We start from the raw sequence: 21,704 nt of genomic DNA, 5'->3' as shown, positions 1-21,704 counted from the left end.
AACAGAATACACACAAAAAATAAAACACACTGTGATGCAAAATGGACAGGATCAATAACAGCACGAGTAATGTTTATATTATGTATATATAGAATCTAATTCAAATAAACTAAGTCCCATCGGACTGTAATAATTATATTGTATGCAAATATACAGAGTTCAATTTATTTTGAGAACATGCCAATAATGTAAATTATACACGCTGAGGCTGTTAGGTCGAACTTTGCATGTAATGACAAGTGCACGAGGTTCATATTCCTCATCTGCTATATCTGCATCCCCTTCAGTCTGGGAAATGCTGACCCTACTTCCTCCTCCTGCTTTGCCTGTCATTTACATTTCGTGAATTAATGCGGCTGTGAATTCCCCTTTCTCATGAAGGAGGGAAATGTGATAACAACAGTAACATTAAAACATGTATGTACTGCGCAGCGGATTATGAGGAAGAAAGTTGATGAGTAATCACTTTTATGTTAAAGAACAAACTTTTAAAATACGACTTTTGTTTGCGTAGCAAAAGTCAAGTTGGTGATGAAAACACAGAAAATGACTCAAATAACGAAACAATTCATTTGTCAGTTATGTGTTTGTGCAGGAATAACTACTATGGAGGAGCAGGTCCTGTTTTTAAAAATGTTCTTCTTTCCTAAGTGAACCATGAGACACAATATACTGTGCGTATAAGCAAAACTGCATTACGATTTAGTGAGTTCAGGCACAGTAGGAGAAATGTAGTAGTAGGAATGAAGCCTCATGTTGATGATGAAGTTGCTTCCGTTTTTTTTTTTATTAACTTCTCTGTATGTTTGTGTATTTATGAAGGTGTTCTGAGAACGTCACATCAGCAGGACTAATCCTAGACCATTTCCAGAGAAGGGAAGTCATGTCATTTAAAAAAAAAAAGGTTCTGCACATATTGTGTTGGATCATCTCAACGGTTGTTTGTGTGATTTCTCTCTCTGGTTACCCAAATTCAACCCTCTATGGGACTTTATTTCCATAACCTGTCAAGCATCTAACTGGTTTTATTGGTTTGAACTCTGGTTTGAAGCTGGTTAAGTTAGCGGCGCGTCTACACGGCATGACGCAGACACCACTGTTCTTATTCGTTTTTAAATGCAAGAGCAGAAATAAAGCAAAGAGCTGATAAATGCTGAGGCTCAGAAGGTGAAGCAGTGGGAAGCAGCGGGACTGATAATTCCTTATTATACGCCAGGGAGGGAGAACTGAAATTTTAAAATAAAAGAACTGAAAGCTTGTGTTTGAAATGGATTTAAAAGTGATGGTTCTGTAGTTTATAAAGGTATAAACTGTTTTTTGACAGTGCTCTACTAGCTGCTCTGCCAGCAAAATAATCCATCTGTCAGTATGTATCCTTACATCCGATAAATAACTCATTCCTAACAGCACATTCTCATCTTTTAGTTGTAAATAGTTTGATCATGTATTAAACTCTGCACTCCTTTCAACACTAATCTCAGAATATAACTCAGCACTTCTCAGCATCCTCATCCAGTGAGGGTCTGATGTCCACTCTTCAGACATGCAGCAGTCATTAATCTTCATTCTCATTCATGATTAAATGGTGTAATGTCTCCACCGCCTGGGACATGTGGATAGTATGACTCTCTGCCCAGACTGAGCTGGAGCTTCCTTCCATATGCACAAGGTGGCGCTGTTACTTCTGCTGCCAACATTCAACAGGTCCCCTGGAGCAGCAGCAGCAGCAGCAGCAGCAGCATGTGGGATATTCACGACCTGATGTTGAAGCCTGTTGTATCATTTCACATCCAACATCGTCTGACTCTGGATAAGTGATGTTTTCTGTCCTGCCCCTGTGAGCACAGACGGGTACAAGGCCCCCAACACCTCGTACCACCAGACTTAAAGAGATGCAACCTATTATTCCATTTTCCCCCACTGTCTGGTTACTTCATGCATCTGTTCGTGCACCTTTTGTGTTGATTTTGCATGTTTTAACTCAGCTCTGTGACTTTTCCAAACACAGGTGGGAGGCCTGAAGGCTCCTCACCTCTGGGGCCCCTGGACCTGTGCCCAGTAGACCAGTTCAGTTATCCATCCATATCTGCACACATAGGGATAGCCTCCCACTGAAGACAGAACTGCTCCCTGAAAACGATATGAATAATTTCCAGGGTTATAAGGTTGGTTGAGTTAATTTCACATCATATTTTCCTTTGATGAAATCCCGTCATATCATTTCAACAACATGCAGAATTTAAGTCATTTAGACTTTTACTTGACTACATCTTTAAGCTAAAGTCTTTTGTGAACTAGCAGCAGAGCATTGAACATTCCAGCTTTGCAGGATGTTGCCAGTTCTTGTGCACTACAGAGTAATGAGAAGTGAGGTGTATGGTTACATCCACGGTTTGCATAGGGAAAACCTCAATAGTAAACCAAAGTAGGCTGACTTCGCGATCACATCCCTAATAACGACTTTCTTTTTTTTTTTTACATCTGGATGATTGAACTACACCAGCTGATCAGCTGAAGGTGTGGCAAGCTCCAAAATCAGCTCGCTCCAGTTGTCTTGTGTCTTTCCTCTGCGGTGATTTGCTCCTCTCCTCTCGCCCGCTCTCTCACCGACGCACCAGTGGATGTCGTAGTTCCGTCTGGCGTCACCTCTCAAGATGAGCTGACCTAAAGCTGTGCCAAGCAAGATCCGATCCCAGAGAGAGAGAGAGAGAGAGAGAGAGAGAGAGAGAGAGGGAGAGAGAGAGAGAGAGAGAGAGAGATTGTGAAAAGCCCGGCAGGACGACTGGGATTGCTATAAGGACACCAGCGACTCTTAAATCCAGCGGCTCTCTGTGTGTTGTTGTTTTTTTTTTTTTTTTTGCGCAGGAGACTTGAAGAAACAAACAAAAACAGGAGATTGTTTTTGTATTTGTGGCCTTCCATCGCCAGTGTTGTGACATCTTTTCAAACATATTCCCAGGTAAAGTGGTTTTATAGACATTTGACCAAAACTTGGCGTGTGCACGTTTCTCCTCTCATGGTAATGAGGCTGCAGCTGTTCACCTCAGTTTTTGTTTGCTGAATGTTTGCAGAGAGAACAAGAAGAATAAAAAGAAAGCAGGTTTTTGTGTCATCTCCAAACTTTGCCTTCTCTCTCTCTCTCTCTCTCTCTCTCTCTGTTTCTGCTCTCTCCTTCAGACACAGACACTGTGGGAGACCATGATGAGGGCTGTGGATGTTGCGCTGGCTGTGCTGCTCACCGCGTCCCTGTCCTGTCGCTGCGCCCTGGGCGGCTACGGGATGAGCCTGTTCGCGGCGCAGACCTCTCCGCCGGACCCCTGCTACGACGAGCACGGCAACCCGCGGCGCTGCATCCCGGACTTCGTCAACTCCGCCTTCGGGAAGGAGGTGAAAGTGTCCAGCACCTGCGGCAAGACGCCGAGCCGCTACTGCGTGGTGACATCGGCGGAAAAGGGGGACGAGAGGACCAGAAACTGTCACACATGCGACGCCTCGGACCCCAAGAAGTATCACCCTCCGGCGTACCTGACGGACCTCAACAACCCGCACAACCTCACCTGCTGGCAGTCCGACAACTTCATTCAGTTCCCCCAAAATGTCACCCTGACTTTGTCCCTAGGTAAAAAGTTTGAGGTCACCTACGTGAGCCTGCAGTTCTGCTCTCCCCGACCCGAATCCATGGTCATTTACAAGTCCATGGACTACGGGAAAACTTGGGTCCCCTTTCAGTTCTACTCAACCCAATGCAGGAAGATGTACAACAAGCCCAACAGAGCCGCCATCACGAAGCAGAACGAACAGGAGGCCGTGTGCACGGACTCCCACACCGACATGCACCCTCTGACCGGCGGGCTCATCGCCTTCAGCACGCTGGACGGGAGGCCGTCGGCGCACGACTTCGACAACTCCCCGGTGCTGCAGGACTGGGTGACAGCCACTGACATTAAAGTCATCTTCAGCAGGTTGCACACTTTCGGCGACGAGAACGAGGACGACTCGGAGTTAGCCCGAGACTCGTACTTCTACGCTGTGTCGGACCTGCAGGTCGGAGGAAGATGCAAATGCAACGGGCACGCATCTCGGTGCGTAAAGGACCGGGATGGGAGTTTGGTGTGTGAGTGCAAGCACAACACCGCCGGGCCGGAGTGCGACAGGTGCAAACCTTTCCACTACGACAGACCGTGGCAGAGAGCCACAGCCAGGGAGGCCAACGAGTGTGTCGGTGAGTCCGTCCACAGCATCTTCTACTCTACTGCTCTGCATCTAGAACAGTTTTCTTTTTTATTATTAGTGGACGAACTGTGTGATTTTAAAGTAACCTGCAGAAGAAAAAAGAGAGACGAGGCAATATTAGATAGCAGTCATGTAAATCTGTCAAAGATGTGCATTTGTTATTTTTAATGATGTAATAATAATAATAATAATAATAATAATAATAATAATAATAATAATAATAATAATAATAATACAGTCTTTAACCAACTCCATCAAATCCAAACGTCCCTCTAAGCAAAACCGCAGCAAAGGCACATGTGACATTTGAAAGTCTGTGTAGTTTGTTGCAGGCCAAATTGAAACCACCTCAAACGGGACCACCGAGTCCAGTCACTCACAGGAACATTTCTCGTAGTTGGAATTATTTGGAAGCATTTTAATTTGGTGGAAGAATTTTGCAACACACCCACTTCAGTGGTAATTGAACTCAGATTTAGTTTTTATTATCACATAATTATTTTCCACATGGTGGCATGTTCTGGCAGATTGTCCTAAAGTATACAAATAGTCAAAAGAAATAATTAATACTGGCTCCACAATTGGAGTTACAATCTGTTATATTACGACATTCATATTGAGGCGTTTTGATTTTTGGAAGTTAGAGTCATTTTATTTTGTATTGGATTAATATGTGCTTTACAAATTGTGCAAATTGCTGTAATTTAATATTCGTTATTAATATTAACACTAGGTAATAGACACGTGTAAAATGCAATATTTAAATTCTAAAAGGAAAGCAGGTGTTCTCTGTAAAACCAGTCTTTGTGTCTCAGAGTCATCAGCTGCTGCCTGATCAGGGTGATCAAAGCTGCACTGGTGTCTGTATTTATGTTTTAGTTTATCACAGATGTGAACTATGGTTTTTATTGATTTAACTTATGTACTGGAGATGAAGGCAGGAGGAAGTTTACATTTTTAATTAAATGTTTTAGTTTTTTTTATTATTCTTTTCGGATACAAATAAAAACTGGGCTGCAGGATAACAGCGAGTTGCAGTAATGTGCTGTTTAAGTGTCTCCTGCTGTTGAGGTGTAGAGTCTGATGCAGCCAGAGAAACAGAAGAACAGGCAGAAACACTGCAATGACAAACACTGAAACTACAACGTCAGCGTGAAGCCACACGGCCACAGAAAGCCACAATCACCTTGCACAAACTCATTCAGAGCCTTACTTTTTCCATTCTGCTGCGGGTCTGCAGGAAAAGAGGCTCTATATTGTTTGACAGTCGTGGCACATGTCAGCCACTTTGACAAGTAGCAGCTGTTAAAAAGATTTTTTTTTTTTTTTTTTGGTTTGCTGGTCTTTCCAAAGCCCGGACACTTCCTTACACTGCTAGGTGGGACAGTTTTATAGAAATGTCTGCTTACTGCGTCGTGTGCCTGCTGAGTTGGTTATAATGTGTTAAAGAAAGCAATGAAACAAAGGCACGCTATTGTCAGATAACCAGTGCTAGTCTGCCTGCTCGTTTTAAATGAGGTCAACCAGCTCTTGATTTTCTCTCCACGTTACATGGCCTCCTGTGTGATACCAATTATACTTTGTCCTGTGGCAGAATTAAACTGTGCATTTGACATTTGTGGAAGCTTCACAAACTCTATTTCAAAGTGCTTTTTACAGTGGCTTGAGTGTGTGTAGCTTCACCCACCTTAATAGCACCCTGATTATCACTGGATGTATTATCACAAATGTGTTTCTGCATATTACAAAAGTTCTGGCACTGCGTGGGGTCAGAACAGACGGGAGCTATTATTGACTCCTGCGATATTTTCTCTGTTCCCACTGAAAAAAAGAGGAAAAAAGACGCACACAAGAGTAAAAACAATCACAAAAGCACACTTGAAAACTCAGGTTTGTCTCCGTGTTTGTTTTGAAGCGCACTTTGCTGATTGCTTCCATCCTGATGTGAAAGGACGTTCGTGCTCGTGAGTGTACACCTTGGTCCATTTAGGTTATTGATTTCTAAGTTCAAAGGCCAACACCACAGGCACAGAAGAGACCTGCTTCAATCTCAGTTTGGCAGACTTAATCTGACTTTAGCAAAGGCAAAGGTAGATGAGGCTGTCTGTAGTCTAATACTGAGGAAATTAGGTGTTTGTCAGAATCTCACAGATAAAAAAAAAAAGAGCAACGTTTCACCTAATTAATATATGTGTGTGAGAAAAGGCAGCAGTCAGAGAGTTGTTTCAACGCAAAGGAACCATCCTGGTTATTTTTCATCAGTCCAGTTTGAGGTTTGTGCAGTTTACTGGACACATTGGGGAAAAAGAGACAAAGAGGAGAAGGTATCCTGAATAATTCAGGGAGACTAGAAAGACAGCTTGAAGGCATGCAGAATGAGAGGACCGGCACTGCACTGCAGAGAGGCAGGGACAGAGGGAGGGGCTGGAGATGGAGCAGGAGGACATTAGTGGAAATGGAAGAGGCAGACACGACCAAGACGGGAGGAGAGGAAAGAGAGGTAGAGTGACATCTCCATGGCACGTCCGCCTACAGAGCATTTTGACAGTTGCCTTTTTTTTTTTTTTTTACCAAGGCGACTTTTACTGGGCCAGTGAGAGTGTAAAGGTGGCTGGGATGGAAAGAAACTTCTTTTTTTTTTCTTGTACATTCACTAATTGTATAATGTAACACTAAAAATGAAAACGCTTCTTCTGTCTTCTACTACACAAGGAGTCTCAGGCTGCTACAGGCCAGCATGATGGGCTGCTTGTTTTGCCTCACTGTATCCAAATCAACTCTGCAGAAATCACAGAAAATGCTCCCAGGTGCTGTTCCCAGACGTCTGATTGACAGCAGTAAACACGAACCGCAGCAAAGTTGACGCGGTCGATTTGATACCCATTACAATTATTGAATTTTGAAGCCACAACCACTTGTATTGAGGGAAAAAAATATTTTAAGTAGTCTTTTTGCCCCATTATATGTGGGTGTGTTACCAACTTGAAACCATCAGAGCCATCAAAACTCCCTACACCGAAAAAATGCCTTTACTAGACTAGTGTACATTAAATCTAACAAACACATGTTAACATTTAAAAACAGCTGCACCCATTCTGATGCTTGGTGGAGTATGTTTTCTCATTTTCATAGATCACAACCCAAACCATAACGAGGTCTCAGATAATACAGCTAAATTAGAGTTTTTAAATAGGAGTTTGATAGCAGCAGCAGTCCTTTTCAGGTTTCTTTGACAGAATCAAAAGCAGGATGGCGTTGCTAAACTTTGTTGAGGAGAAATCCAGTATAGAGACACGTAAACTGTGCTTCACACAGGCCAGAGCTCAATGTAGATATCATCATTTACCTTAAGCAATTGTTGCCATAATCATAGAGTCTGTGAGCTTATCTAGCCAACCACATTTGATTGAAGGTAATTCAGGCTGAGCAAAAACAGTTTGAATACATCATAAAACTGTCAACAAGAGCAATCAAAAGAGCACAAAGCTAATGATGCATAACAGTGTGACGTGTTATAGGTTGGATTTTTCCTCTGAGATAGTTGTGGTTTTCTTGGCTTTTTGCTTGTAGAAGATTATTTTGTTGTTGTGTGACATGGACCCGTGTTGTCCAGTATAAATAAAGTACATACTAACATGCATACATACTAACAGGGAAGGATAATTCTGTCTTTGTTTGCCAAAAATATAAAAAAACAAAAGCTTTGTATTTAAACTAGAACAAGTCAGTCAGCCTTTCCTGAGGCGTGTGTCGCTGCCGTGTTGGTTTGGTACCTTCCAGACATGACTGAAGGTCTGGTTAATGTTTGAGCAGGCCACCGCGCACCTTCATAAACCGGCATCCTTCATCTTCAAAGGTGCCGACAGGATGCATTTTTAGGCCTGATCATAGCAAACAAAGCTGGGAATAAACCCACTGGGAAGATGTGCACTTTGCACTTGTCTCAGTTTGCGTCACCTTCACTTGTTCAGTCAGCGCTCACTTCTTTCTCCTGACACGCACGCGCCTGTAGGCACGCACACGCGCACGGGAGCGCGCTGTTTTCTTCAGGTCTTCAGCTGCAAGTTCAAACAGGGGGGAATGGCCTCTCTCTCACTTCAATAACCTCTTTCCCCCGAGCTCTTATCAGTGTTTATGATTCATTTTGTAAACCGCTGCAAAAAGAAGTCGAGCATGGTCCAGACAACCGTCTCACGCTTCTGTTTTAGATTCAGGGACCTGTTATATTTCTCCAACAGACAGAAACATGACCACGGAGCCAGTGCATACTGTAAGCACACTATATCAAGTGTTGTAACCAAACACTAAAAGCGACAGTCAGAAGAGATACACATAGAGGAGTCAGTAATAATGACAAAACTTTCTGCAGCATGTTGTATGATCACTGGAGACTAGTCACAATGCTTCTGTGGGACGGATACAGGAGAGGAACGTGTTGCAATGCTCATAATTTGACTTAAATCCATGTTGGTTATTTGAAAATATTTTCAGATATTGAACTTTCAGCCTTATGAATTGTACAAATTAAACTATTGTATAAAACTATTACCTCTTTGGGAACTAATGTATCCAGAGGCCATGCAGCGCCTGGAGTGAGATCATTGACAAGTGTGATAATTTAGACTGAAATGGAAGCAACAGAGGGGAAATAATGCAGAGAGTGTTGTAGATGTTAGAGCACGGGAGATCTTGAAGCTATTAATGTCGGTGTTTGGGAGCAGCCCCTTTCTGAGCTGGAATTTTGAAGCTAGTTGTTGCTTGTCATGAGGCCTGTTCAAGAAGCAATTCAGTTTGGATGGAATTCCAGTTTTGCGCAGATAATAGATTCTGACAGGTTCTTTGAAGACTGGAAATGAGTTTATATTAAAAACGTCTGAGGATAATATACAAAATAAGACAGCCAGGCAACGAGCAAAGTTGTAATTAGAAAGCGTGTGTGTTTGTTCCGAGAGAGAGAGAGAGATCCGTAGGCTTTTATCGTTCATAAAATGAAAAGAAATTCATCCTAAGTACATCTGTAAATGTGTTTTACGAGAGCTATCTGAATGTTGTCCAGTATTAGTCTCAAGTGGAAACAGATCATTTTCATTACAATCCACTTGACCACCTTTGACAAGGATCAGGTCGCACCGCTTCGGGGTGATGGAATTTGTCCAGTTGTCAGAAAAGACAAAAGTCTGCTCTGAAATTTCACAGCCGGTGTGCGTCTGTTGTTCAGTTCAAGGTCCTCTGGGCAAAGCGAACATTTCTGCGGCCACAGTTTTGTTTCATTGCTTTGGCTACAACGCGTAATGCAACGCAGATCATACTCACAGTGTGAGTCCACATTTTTTGCCAGTGCCTAAGTGCATGTGTGTGTGTGCTTGTGTGTGCACGCAGGTTTCTGTGCGCGTGCTCGTACCAGAAGTGGAATCTCAACCTTGTTTTTTGAGAAGCCATATTGCCTCTGAAAAGCTGTATTGCTTTACACTGTTGGCTTCTGGCCTGCACTCACTTCCTCATGTCACCCTGGTGCCTGTGAAGTCACTGTGAAGTCACTGTGTCTGCTTTATCCCAACGTCCACGAAGGCCACAATCTCAGCTCACGCTCAATAATATCCTCATCATCTATTTGTTAGGATCAGAAAGAGCTCTGCGTGCCAGTGAGTGAAAACACTCTCTGTACGTGTTAAACATTTCCATTCAAACCGAAGCACACTCTTTCAGCACCTGGTGATAATTGATCTTGGAGATCGAAGCAACATTTTTTTTTTTTTTTCATCTTTTCCCTCAATATTAGCTGCGCCCTGCAGAAGCAGCTCACATACACACTTCCGTGCTGTGTTTTTACACTGTCAGGTATGTTCTCAAGAGAGAAATCTGGGCGTCCACTGAAGATTTGCAGGAATCTTTCATCAGTCTCTTTCAAACCACAGACGTGAAGTAGAGTTTCTTTACAGCGATGACAGCTATTTCATTATTTTTATTGGATGACGTGCTCTCTGACTGCAGCGAGTGCCTGATCGTGGCTGTTCCACGTAGGTGCAAAAAAGGTAAATGCATTACAAGTTTACCAAAACATAGTTAAAACATGACTGGGATTTCTCCTAATAATGTACAAAAGTTCTTAGCTGTTGCAGAACAGGGGTTTGAAAGACACACACACACACACACACGTGCATATGGACACACTGCTCAACAAGTCGCTGCTCATGTTTAAGTCCCCCAGAGCCAGACAGACACAAGATGCTCTGCTCAGTGTTTGTTGATACCTCTTAGCATTTCCATGTGTCTTTCTCTGCCAGCAGGCCTTGACATTATACAGCATATTCCTTGTTGCTGTGGAGTGTGTGTGTGTGTGTGTATGCAAAGAGATTGTGCAAGGGATATGTGAGCGTGTCTCTTAATACGCATTTTCTGCCAGTAGGTGTTTACGCGAAAAGTAATTCTGTCCAGGACCTGAGCAGCTATTCAGCGCCTGGGGAGACATCTGTTAATGAATTAATTGGTGACTTGATGCCGTAGTGAAAGCTTGTCTTAGCCGAGGGAGGATCTCTGGGTGCTGTGGGTTTGGCACGAACCACAAGCCGAGTGTGTGAGACGTGTTTGTGTGCGTGTAATGGAAAGGTTTGGTTCGAGCGGGTACCAGATGATTAGGGGTAATTAAAACCCTCATTCCTCAACCCTCAGCCCTTACTCATCAGCTTTATGAATCCCAGGCTGTCTGTCATATATGTATTGCAGCCCAACCCTGTCTCCTAAACAGTGTGATACTATACCAACTATCAAGAAATCAAGCAATCAGAAATATTGTACTAATAATTGCAGCCACATTACATTTTCAGTGAAAGCTGCAGTATGTAACTTTTAATGAAAAACTTTATTTTCTAAACCTTGTTTAAGCAGCAGTGTATTTGTTTAGTATTTGTTTTTTAAAAGCGTACGAGTGAAGCTCACCCTTCCAACCAATCTGAAAATGTAAACCACATCTTCTCAATTAGTACATTTTACAGCATTGGTATTTATTGTAATAGCTAATTATAATGATATTGATTAATACCTGAGAGACAGTGCATTGTCTACCCATAATGTACTTCAGCTATTCGGTTTGAAATTGAGATGTGCTATTGCTAATGTAGACAGTGGAGCTCTGGTAAACTCCACACCCCCCCGATTTACTGACACTGACTCAGGTGACTTCATACAGCTCCCTCTGGAGCCACACACGCTTTGTACAGACTTTTGAGTAGTTCTACCAAAACATACTTTGATATGTAAAATGGGATGGAGTTCCCCTTTAAGCCTGCCAGTTTATACACAGTCTAGCATCACTCATTCATACAGTTGTCAGCTTTGAAACACGCTGTTAGCACAATCTTGATTCATTGCCCTCATAGAAAGACCACAGCAGTCTCACTTGTTAACAGGAGGCCATAAAGGGACCAGTAAACAGGGCAGAAAAACACTGTGTGTGTGTGTGATTCTGTGCACGTGTATTGGATGATGTGTGCGTACATGCGTTGGCAGCTTTTCAGAGTTAAAAAGCCAAAAAAAAAAAAAAGTGTATGTGCATATGGGAGACCTGATCTTGGGGCCAGCGCTGCTGTAGAGGATCAGAGCTGATGACCTCAGCACCTCTGTGTGGCAGCAGGTTACTGCACAGTTACCAAGAGGAGGTCGAGTGCTTGCAGCCAAAGCAAATATATAATGTGGACTGGAGGCAACGACAGACAGAGAGCGAAAATAAGCAAGAAAGGGAGAAAGTGATTTTAAGAGAAGAAGAAGAAAAAAAAAAAACACATCTCCTTCATTGTGCCCCGGGCCGTGTCTTGCAGCGATTAGTTAATTCGATATTAATTTATTCATTTAAAATCATTCCGCGATGCATTCCTTCTTGTATTTTCAGGTCGATAAAACACATCACAACAAGTCCCGAAGCTGATACATGTGTTGTTACATTGTGCTGCAATTACCCAAGTCTGTTCACACTTAAAAATGAAAGGCTTGGCACGCCTAGGTTACAACTCCTTCCAAATATCTGTGTAGCTGATAGGGCTGTAACAGCATCAATAACAACAATAAAAAACAGATACCCACTTATGTGTGTGGAAGTGAGAGAGAGAGAGAGAGAGAGAGAGACATAAAAGAGAGGGAGGCTTTTTGTGTTTGCTGCCGCCCAGTGTTTGATTCGAGGTGAAAGTCCTGGAAAAATCTTCTGTGGGAACAGTCGCACTACTCACCGACAGGACCACCTAGCACGAGTGTGAGCCCATCGAGCCCCAAGCCGGGGTCCTTAACACCCTCAGCTATAGATGATTAATGGCTGGATGAAGTTACAACCCTGACACAGCAGCCTGTTGTGTAGTTCGCAGCGCCCCCCACTGTTTCTGCGGCACACTGCTGTTGTCATCAGGGTGAAATGCAACCACATGGAAGCTGCCTACTGCGAGTGAAGTGTCTCCAGTCGTTAATGCTGTTATAAATGTTGTAGTGATGGATTTAGTTACAAGCCCGGAGTTAGTCTTTAATGATATTAGATCAAACTGTACTTTATGTAGGTTCATCTGTTCTTTTGTTTTACATCTCATGCAGGAGTTTCTTTCTCCCTCACACACACACACACACACACACACACACAAAGCTGGAGAAAACACCTGCGACAGATCAAGCTGAGTCAAACAATTTCATTTTGCGTCAAACATGCTCACACACTGCCAGAAAAAAAAAACTTCACTGGAATTCCTCTGTGTGTGTGTGTGTGTGTGTGTATTGTTGAATAGCTGACTGTGATTTATCACCAACGTCTTTGTCTTTTCCATATAAGTCATGGTGCAAGCTCTGTGTGTGTGTACCAGAGGTTTGTAGCACCCGGTCGTCATGGATGCCTCCGAGCCACAGTGGTGTTTGTGTGTGTGTGTGTGTCCGAGTGTGTGTGTGGGCCTGTGATTGTCTATATAGACGTACAGGCAACTTGGAGTCATAAATGACCTTTCCTAATCTTTGTTCTCGTGGACGGCGGACTGTTGAATAAAACAGGCTGGTAAATAAGGTTGCGTTAGCAGGCAGCAGGTTGACACGGTTGCACAAAGAGAGCTCAGTCAGCAGAGGTCAGCACAAAGTAGAAAGATTTACAATAAACTTGAGTTAAGTATACAAGCAGTGCTGCAGAGGATTGGATGTGATTTCTTGTTGAACGCTCACAAGTTGCTGGAAATCAGATTTGGAAGCGTAGGGATTGCGTTTGCAGTTGAAACATGAATGTTGGAAAGCTATTACATTGGATAGAGTTTTTATAACAAGTCTAAGTAGTTGTTTTTCTTGTATATACCATGACATTTGCCCGCTTTTCCAGAAAATAGTTGCGTTTTTGTATTCTATTTCTTACATTGTTCATGCTCCTGCTAAATCCTGCAACCAGCCTACACCAAACCACAGATATTTAAAATGATGAAATGTCCTTGTGAGAAAGTATCACCAAACTTATTTGTGTATTTCTTATTTCTTCTTTGTGTTGTGAGAAGTGGAATGCGGACCTCTCCAGAGGGTTTGCTCTCTGGGAAGGTTTGTAGGGTCATCTCAATTTGCCAGGGGTGATCTCAGGTTAATCCATCACTCATTAGCTCTCGCAGATAAGAGACACTAGTGGGGGGGGGAGGGGCGGCGAGTCCCCACTTTCTCCCTCTTTCTCTTTGCCTTACTTTCTCGTCACCCTCCACAAGAACTCGCAAGAGTCCTCCCAAGAAACGGGCGGCATCTGAAAGAATAAAGCCATGCCTGGCATTGTTACCAGCTCCTTCCCTTTGCTGGCTCTGCTTCTTCTGGGACAATACAGCCAATTAATTAGGCTCGGTGTTCAACCGAGACACAGCACCGGCCTCGGCTTATTTAACTCTCAGTTGAAGGTCCACTACAGGCAGAGCGGGAAAAAAAAGAGAGAATGAGAGACTACAGCGGTGAACTGGTTAGAGAGACAGCTAAAGATATAAAGACACGAGAATAAAAGAAACGAGAAGAAGAGAGATCGATAAAAACAGAGACACTTGACTCAGCATGCTACTAGTAAGTGTTATTTAAATAGCTTCCACAGCTGCTGGGGGCTGCATCTATAGTGTTAATGTGGGGTGGGTGTGTGTATTTTAAAGGGCTCCTTGGCAGCTGTGGAGACCCTCCTCCTCCTCCTCTAGCTGAATTAGCCATCAAGTCTGTATCTATGAAAGATGACAAAGCAAATAAATGGGCCTAATTATGGGGGTCGATAAGGAAATTGGGAGGAAACTAAGTCATAAATGGTAATATTTGTGTTATGAGATGATAGTTTGTGACAAAGATTTTCATTTTCTAAAGGGGCCCCTCTGTGTTTTCTGTGGACCTGCATGACAGAAAAACGTGGCCTCTCTCTTGGTCTATCCCTTTCAGGTGTCTAACCTCTAGGGACACTTGCAGATATTGAAATGATTACCATATGTACCAGGTTTGTGTGGATATCCAGATGTCCATCTGATCATAAAAAGAACCTGGAGAATGCATTTCAACCCCCTCCCTTGTTTTAGTCGTATTTTCTCCTGCGCCGCCCGGACAGGTTGTTGGCTGGAGATGAAAGTTGATTTGAGTTGCAAAACCGCTGGGAGCCGAAGGGAGATGAGTCCACTGTGTCAGAGTCTCTGAGGAAAAGAGAGAGAGTCTCCTGAAGAAAGATGTAGACGCATATAGGTAGCTGTGAGTGGGGGGCCTGTTCTCGATCTCCTCCTCTGTGTCATCCGTGCCCTGGTCTGTCAGTGTGCTGTGGGAGTTTTAACAGAGGCCAACACAAACGCTGCCCCAGGTTATTCGGGATTAAATTATATCTGTTTATTGACTTGCAGGTCAAACAAAAAATACCATAATGTCCTTATATTGGAATCTAAATTTAAAAAAACTAACAAAAACATAAAAAACTTACTAACAAGAACTTTGCATTAAAGTTGTCAGACAGTCTTGAGCCCTATTAAGACATCGGACACATAACATTGTTGGCTTTGTCAGTCTATTAAGTCTGCTGCTGTTGGTAAAACTGTTGGTAACTGTCCCTGTCAGGCAAATAGTTCAGCAGCTGTCTTTTAAAGCCTGTGGCCTTTGTCCTGCCTCCGGTGACAGCCACCGTTTCAAAATCCAGAAACACGGAGCACAGTTTCCCCTTTTAGAATGAAAGACGGTATTGGGTTTCTGCGAGGGGTCTCCACAGCAGAGGGCGGGAAATAAAATGAACCCGGAGCCATAATAACAAACAAGATCAGTAAAAGAAATAAAGAACGAAGCAATCACAAACAGAGATAGAGAGAAAAAAGTAAACAGAAGGATGGGATTTAAGGAAAAGAATAACAGTGGCTAGTGTTTGGGTTGCTGCCTCGGCCAGTGACCTCATAGGAAATAACACCTCCCTTTCCAGCGCGGAGGATTTCACATTTTAACAACAAACTGTGTAAATGACAGTACAGTGGGCAAGATGGTAAGCAAATGTGTTGACGGCATTTGCGCACAGGTGCAAATCAATATTTGAGACTCTGTGGCAACACGATAAAGGCGATCCGTATCAGATGCTGTGAAACAGCCCTGCGCTGGGTTTTTTACTGCTTCATAAATCAGCTGCAAGATGTTAAGACAATAAACGTGCACTAAGGGGTCAAAGTATTTGCTGAAGTCATTTTCATTAGATTAAGTTTAAGTGGCCTATTTGACCATTATAGTCAATTTTCCTGTCCCACCGAGCAGCCCAATCATCCTGTATCTGAGAGTCCTGCCAGAGCAAATATAAAGAAATATCTCCACAATCAGTAACACTTTTGGGGTTAATATTACTCTTGACATAAATTACACAACCACTTGGGTTTCACTGGGAAGCACTGTGGATTTGTCAGCCACTGAGCTTACGATACTGATAGTATTTGGATGGAAACCTGTAAAAGCTGACACAACACCTTTACACTGATAATCTGTTTATCTTTTTCAAATCCTCCCCCCTGTCTCATCGCTTCCCCTGGGATGAACGTCCATTTCAGACGATTCTGCATTCTCATAATTTGTGTTAAGTGCCAATGCAGGAAGGAGCGTACCATTTATGTGGCAAGGCAGAAAGAGAAAGGTGTGGAGGTTGTGAATGTCCTGACATCTTACTTTAGTGCAGAAGATCATTGTTCATCATGAAGTGCGTTCCCTACGGTAACATTACCTTAGCTGTAGTTGTAATCTTTCCTTTACGTTAGTTAAAACATGGCTGCACTGATGCAGATACAGTAGATTTTAAAAAATTTAAATGTTCTGTCCTTTTAATAGAGTTGCCTCTTCTTACTGGGGTAATGGGCTACATCCAATAACCCTGCACAAGAAAACTATTTAAATAGTTCTTCCACCACAGCCTCTTACTCATCAACAAATTGCTATTTTAAATCCAGTACTGTGTTGTATACATAATATAGAAAGGTGAGAGTCAGAAAACACTGTCAACCTCCGGTTTGCTTTGCTTTCCACAAGGATAAAACATTCTTTGTTCTCTCTTTCCAAGTTCCAACTTGCATATGCAGTGTTCCTAAAAAAAACACCAACCATTGTCTGTTGCCACATTATTAATGCAGCAAAATGATTCTTTCATTGCAAAGTGCGCTCACTCTCAGCATGTGTCAGTCGTTTGCTTGCTCTGGCAAAGACCAGTCCACCCCTCGCTAATTGCCTTCTACCGATGACTTAATTACAATGAGGTTTTGGGTTTCTGGATCAGCAGGGTCTCTTTTCCTCCGTCTCCACTTCCCCAGATGTATTCTTCCTGCTCGAGTCTGAATTGTCACATTTGGTTACAGAGTGCTGCGATATTTGCTAGAAAATCGTTTCCTCTAGAAAAGAAAAAAAAACCTTGAAAAGCTACTGTTCCAACAATGCAATTAAAGAAAGCGAGAGGAGAGAGAGTGGTTGATGTGTGTAAAGGTAGGTGTGTGTGTGTGTGTGTGTGTGTGTGTGTGTGTGTGTGTGTGTGTGGTTGTGGAGCCAGTACAGTAAAAACATCTCTGCTCCATCAGCGTCAGAAACAATCTGCGTGGAACAAACCAGCTGCCACAGTCCCTGCTGCAGGATGGCAAGCAAGCTCCTGCTGTTACACTAATGACGAACCCCACCAAAACTTTATTGGCAGACTCTTGTTCTTATGGGAAGCTTCTTACCAAATGAGTTGTCGGGTTATAGTAATGTAGCCACAACAATCATGACAAAACTGTGCACAGAGATTGGACAGCGCAGTACTTACTGGTATTAAAGCTGACAGACATGTAGGTTTAGGAATGACTGAGAGGCGAAAACAACCCTTTAGTGTGTGGAGTGGGCGTTTCATCGTATTGATAGTGTTAGATTATGACCATGTTCATTGTGACTCGGTGGATATTCAGAACTCACTTCCTGTTAGAGTCGTAAGACGACTCTTGCCACATTTCGATCCTCTCCTTCTCTTGAAAAGTGCTCTGTTACTTACTGTAACTGTGTGCACTCACTTTCCCCAAATTAAGCTCACGATTAAGTCTGTACTTTTCTAGTTAGTCTAACTAGTCCTAAGAGATTATAGATCAATTCAGAGAATTGCTGAATATTGCTAATGAGGCATCATTAATCATACCCCGCAGCATTGAGGTACCTGCTGAAGTCACCTTGTCCCTCACTGGTTCATCACAGTTATTACTCATACTTCTCCTGGTCCAATAACATACAAAGAGCGTCTAGTTCATTGGTTCTGCGTCCTTTATGTCTGGGCATCAGCCTTTCTAGCACAGTCTGGCAAAATCTGCTTCATGAGCTTATTTCTCAACGTGCAGCTCTACTCCCTCCTGCCTTTTCCAAGAAAGAAACCCCAAGCATCCACTGTCGATCGAGCGGACATTAAAGCTTAGAGCATGGGTGGTGAGAAGGCTCTACCCCCTTCTACCTGCCCTCACATACTAAAAGGTACACACAGAGGTGTTTTAAAGACGGCACAGGGTGTTTGGGAATTCAGGTTAAAGTTTGAAGAACGTGCAGTTTGGAAATGGATGAGAGTTGAGGACAATATAAGGAGAAGGGGAAAATGAAAAAAAGGACAATAAACGTGTCAAAGGAGTGAAGGAGCGGAGCTGTGGGGTTTCAGATTTATGCTTTCCAGCAGCTTCCTGCTCACTCCATCCTCTCGATAGGAGACTTTGCTCGACTTGGTTGCAGGGAGTCAAAAATGTACAGTGCACACACACACACACACACACACACACACATACAGCTTTTCAGCTACAGTTCACTCACGTTGAACGTTACTCTCTTTATAAAGGCGTCCTTTTCTGTTCATTAAACATTACATTATAATTGCTTGACAAAATCCTGCGAAGGTGATGCGCTAGCAAGCAACACACGACATTCTGACAGTAAAAACCACAAAGACCTCCTGGACTCAGAGCAGTCAAACGGGGCTGTTGCTACAATTTAGGATTTTATTGCGACTGGTCTTGAGCCAAACATGCCCCCTGACTGTGTTACTAGTAACTGACAGGTTATAAAAGAGTTACAAAGGGTCGCACAGCCAAGTAGGGGAACTTGAATTCACTGTGAGCTTCTCCAGGAGGGACAGACGTAGATAGATGTGAGCGATGGAGAGTAGGAAGAAGAATGGAGGCTTTTTTTGAAAAGGCTGGGATTTATTTCTTTTCTGTTCCATCTCACCACTCCTCCATAATCATTTATCACTTAATCAACTTGTGTTGCGGAGAATTCGAACTCCTCTCCTCTCCCATTCTCCATGTTTGACTGCTCAGCTGAAGCTGTTGTCACGGGTTATAAATTTTATAGAGACATTTGTCTCAGTCAGAAATCCACTCGCTAATGACATCTGCAGCGTGGAAGGTGTAGTTTTTCCCTAAAGGAAAAAGGAATAGAGGAGGGTTCATGGTTTTGAAGGAGTGGTAACTTAGTAAAGGAGACTTGACAAAGGAATGTATGGGGTGTGTGTGAAGGTCAAAGGTTCCCCACCTGCTTAGCATGGCCACGGTGCTGTGGTTGCTAATGAGCCTGCAATAAAACAGTGTTGAGCACACCTTACATTAAGCATTTACTTCTCCAGTGAGGTGAGTGGTTCTGCCAACGCTGTCTCCTGAAAGTTAAGCTCATATCGATCTGTTTTTGTTGCAAATGTAATGATCATGTTGTGTTGCAACGTATTTGTGTGAACAAATTACATTTGTTATTGGAAAACGAGTCACAGGGAGGTGGTGGATGGAGGGGGTGGATGGAGGGTGTAAAGTGTATAGAACTTACAAACCAAATCCACAAACCACAAATTATTTGTGTCCACTTCGGTGAACGCACTTTGGAGAGGAATGCATCGAGATTGTCTCAGGCGAAGAGCATTTAATCAGTGAGTCGAAACCATAAACATTTACCCAGCAGAACGAAATCCAGCTGAGCATTTATATCACAACCCTAATTCAAGACTCATCTGTTTATCCTCAAGACTGAGTTACTGCAATATGGGAACACTTTGCAGAGTAAGGTAGGGAGTGCCTTTTTCCAAAAGGGTCTTCGTCACAACCTAGAGGAAAATGGAGACTGTACAAATATGTTTGTGAAGCAAATACAAGCGAGAAGGCGAACGATGAGCCATTATAATTGCTGATGAAATCATCCAGTGTCTTGCCTTCTCTCTTTTTCCTCCTTTCTCACAAGGTGGAAACATTTTTCCGCCTTCTACTGCCTGAAGGGCCAAATTAACTCATCTAATCTTCTAATCATCTAACCTTCAAACACTGTTTATTTTCTCAGCTCATCACTTTTGGCCTGACTACATTCTGTTATAATGCACCGGGTTTAAAATCTTTAGTTAACATTGTTGGAGCAGAGTGATTGCCCTAATTGTAGAGACTGCGGCATTAGCGTGAATCACAGTTCTAGAGAATGACTTAGCCGAGTGTAAGGTCTGTCTCATTGTGTAGCACTGACAGCACCAGCCCATCCCAGTCACCCTCAGGGCCGGCAACGCGCAAGAAGTCTTGCCAGGAGTTATTTGAACCCAAAACACGAAGGAACTGCTAGTCCCATAGAGACAAAACTCAGAGGGTAAATAGACTGGAGGTGATGTTTGACATGAGCGGGAGATTCAGAGATCTGTCTGGAGCGTTTCTGACAAGCATCCTCTCTGCGAAAGCCTGCGTGGTATTTGGGAGGCTCTAGGCAGAGGAGATGAGGTTAGGTAATGGCTGGATGTAAAACAATAGAGAGCAAAGACTGTGGAGGAAGGTTATTATACTTGGCTTTGTCAGCCAGGATCATAGCGGGGAGCTTCATTGCAATTGCAAACCGTTGCACAACTGATTTCCAACTAATACTTGAGGAGGAGGAGTGAAGCCTCAGATAGTTCACACTGTGATTATCCGATCAGACGCTGATGGCAGAAAGAACCTTCAACCCCCTTGTTTTGGTAATCCGCCCTTATTTTGAAAAGGAAACATTGCTCAATCAGACAAACACAACACTTTTATACACCTTTCCCACTCATCGGCCTTCAATTAAAACCCGACCACTTAATACACAACCATTCACGTAAGTGAAAGCAGAGGGTTTCGGTCTTCATGCTACAGAAACTGTAAATCCAGTTAGTTCCAATCAACATCAAGCGTAGGAGGGATCTTTTGCTATGGTGCCACTACATCCGTTCACACTTGAGGGTTCCTGAACGTTGCGGTGATATGACTCTGCCAACACTGTCAACTCAGGTTCCTTAAAGCTTCCAATGTAATGGAAACCTACAGGATGCATTCATGGCCTTAATTATCTGGCGGTCACAACGCAGTCCTGTTTACTTGTATTATGTTATCACACAGCGGAGCGTTGTTTGGAAAGTTTGATGCCGCTCAGAGCACCGCATCACTCCTAAAGCTGTCAGTCCCTCACGCTATTAAGACAGCTGCTCTCAGTGGGTATTGTTCAGCTGGGAGCTATGGGGACCTGACAGGCCTAAGGAATCGTTATTCACCCTAAAGACCCTTTCACCGCTATAGCCCTGAATAGGACCTGCCAATGTCATCCTCCACCCATGGCATTTTTATGGCATAGCTGACATACACACAACGCACTCTCGTCAGCCTCTGCGTGGCTCTCGCCGGGCTCCCTTTTATTCTCGCACTGTATGTCAGCTGGTGTTTTCACACAGACAGGAATTGAAGGAGATCTTTTCCAGGCAGCGCCACTTTATCTCAGAATTACGCACGCAAACACTCACACGGGGAGACATACTTTGGACGCCCTAATAAAGACAGATGGGCCGAGAGAAGCGCTCTCTCTCTCTCTCTCTCTCTCCTTCGCTCTCTCTCTCTCTCACATGCAAGTGCATACGCTTTTACACACATGCGCATACACCGTCACACACACACTTTATACACACCGTTCAGACAAAAGATCCTTGATTACTCAGCAAATGGATGCACCACTGATCACAGGCCAGCCCTTTTACAAACTGTCCT

General features: G+C 43.3%; 1 protein-coding gene across 1 annotated transcript in view; it reads left to right on the top strand.

The window, feature by feature from the left end:
- Positions 1-2,870: 2,870 nt before the first annotated feature.
- ntn1a (netrin 1a) overlaps positions 2,871-21,704 on the top strand; it is a 49,684-nt gene continuing 30,850 nt past the window's right edge. The window contains exons 1-2 of the mRNA XM_026358875.1: positions 2,871-2,959; positions 3,178-4,222. Of these exons, the coding sequence (XP_026214660.1) occupies positions 3,199-4,222 (1,024 nt within the window). The 5' untranslated portion in view covers positions 2,871-2,959; positions 3,178-3,198. The remainder of the gene's footprint in view (positions 2,960-3,177; positions 4,223-21,704) is intronic.

This window comes from Anabas testudineus, chromosome 1 (genome assembly GCF_900324465.2).
Source record: "Anabas testudineus chromosome 1, fAnaTes1.2, whole genome shotgun sequence".
Lineage (NCBI taxonomy): Eukaryota > Metazoa > Chordata > Actinopteri > Anabantiformes > Anabantidae > Anabas > Anabas testudineus.
The sequence above is the reverse complement of the archived record's forward strand: the minus strand, read 5'-3'. Positions and strand labels throughout refer to the sequence as shown.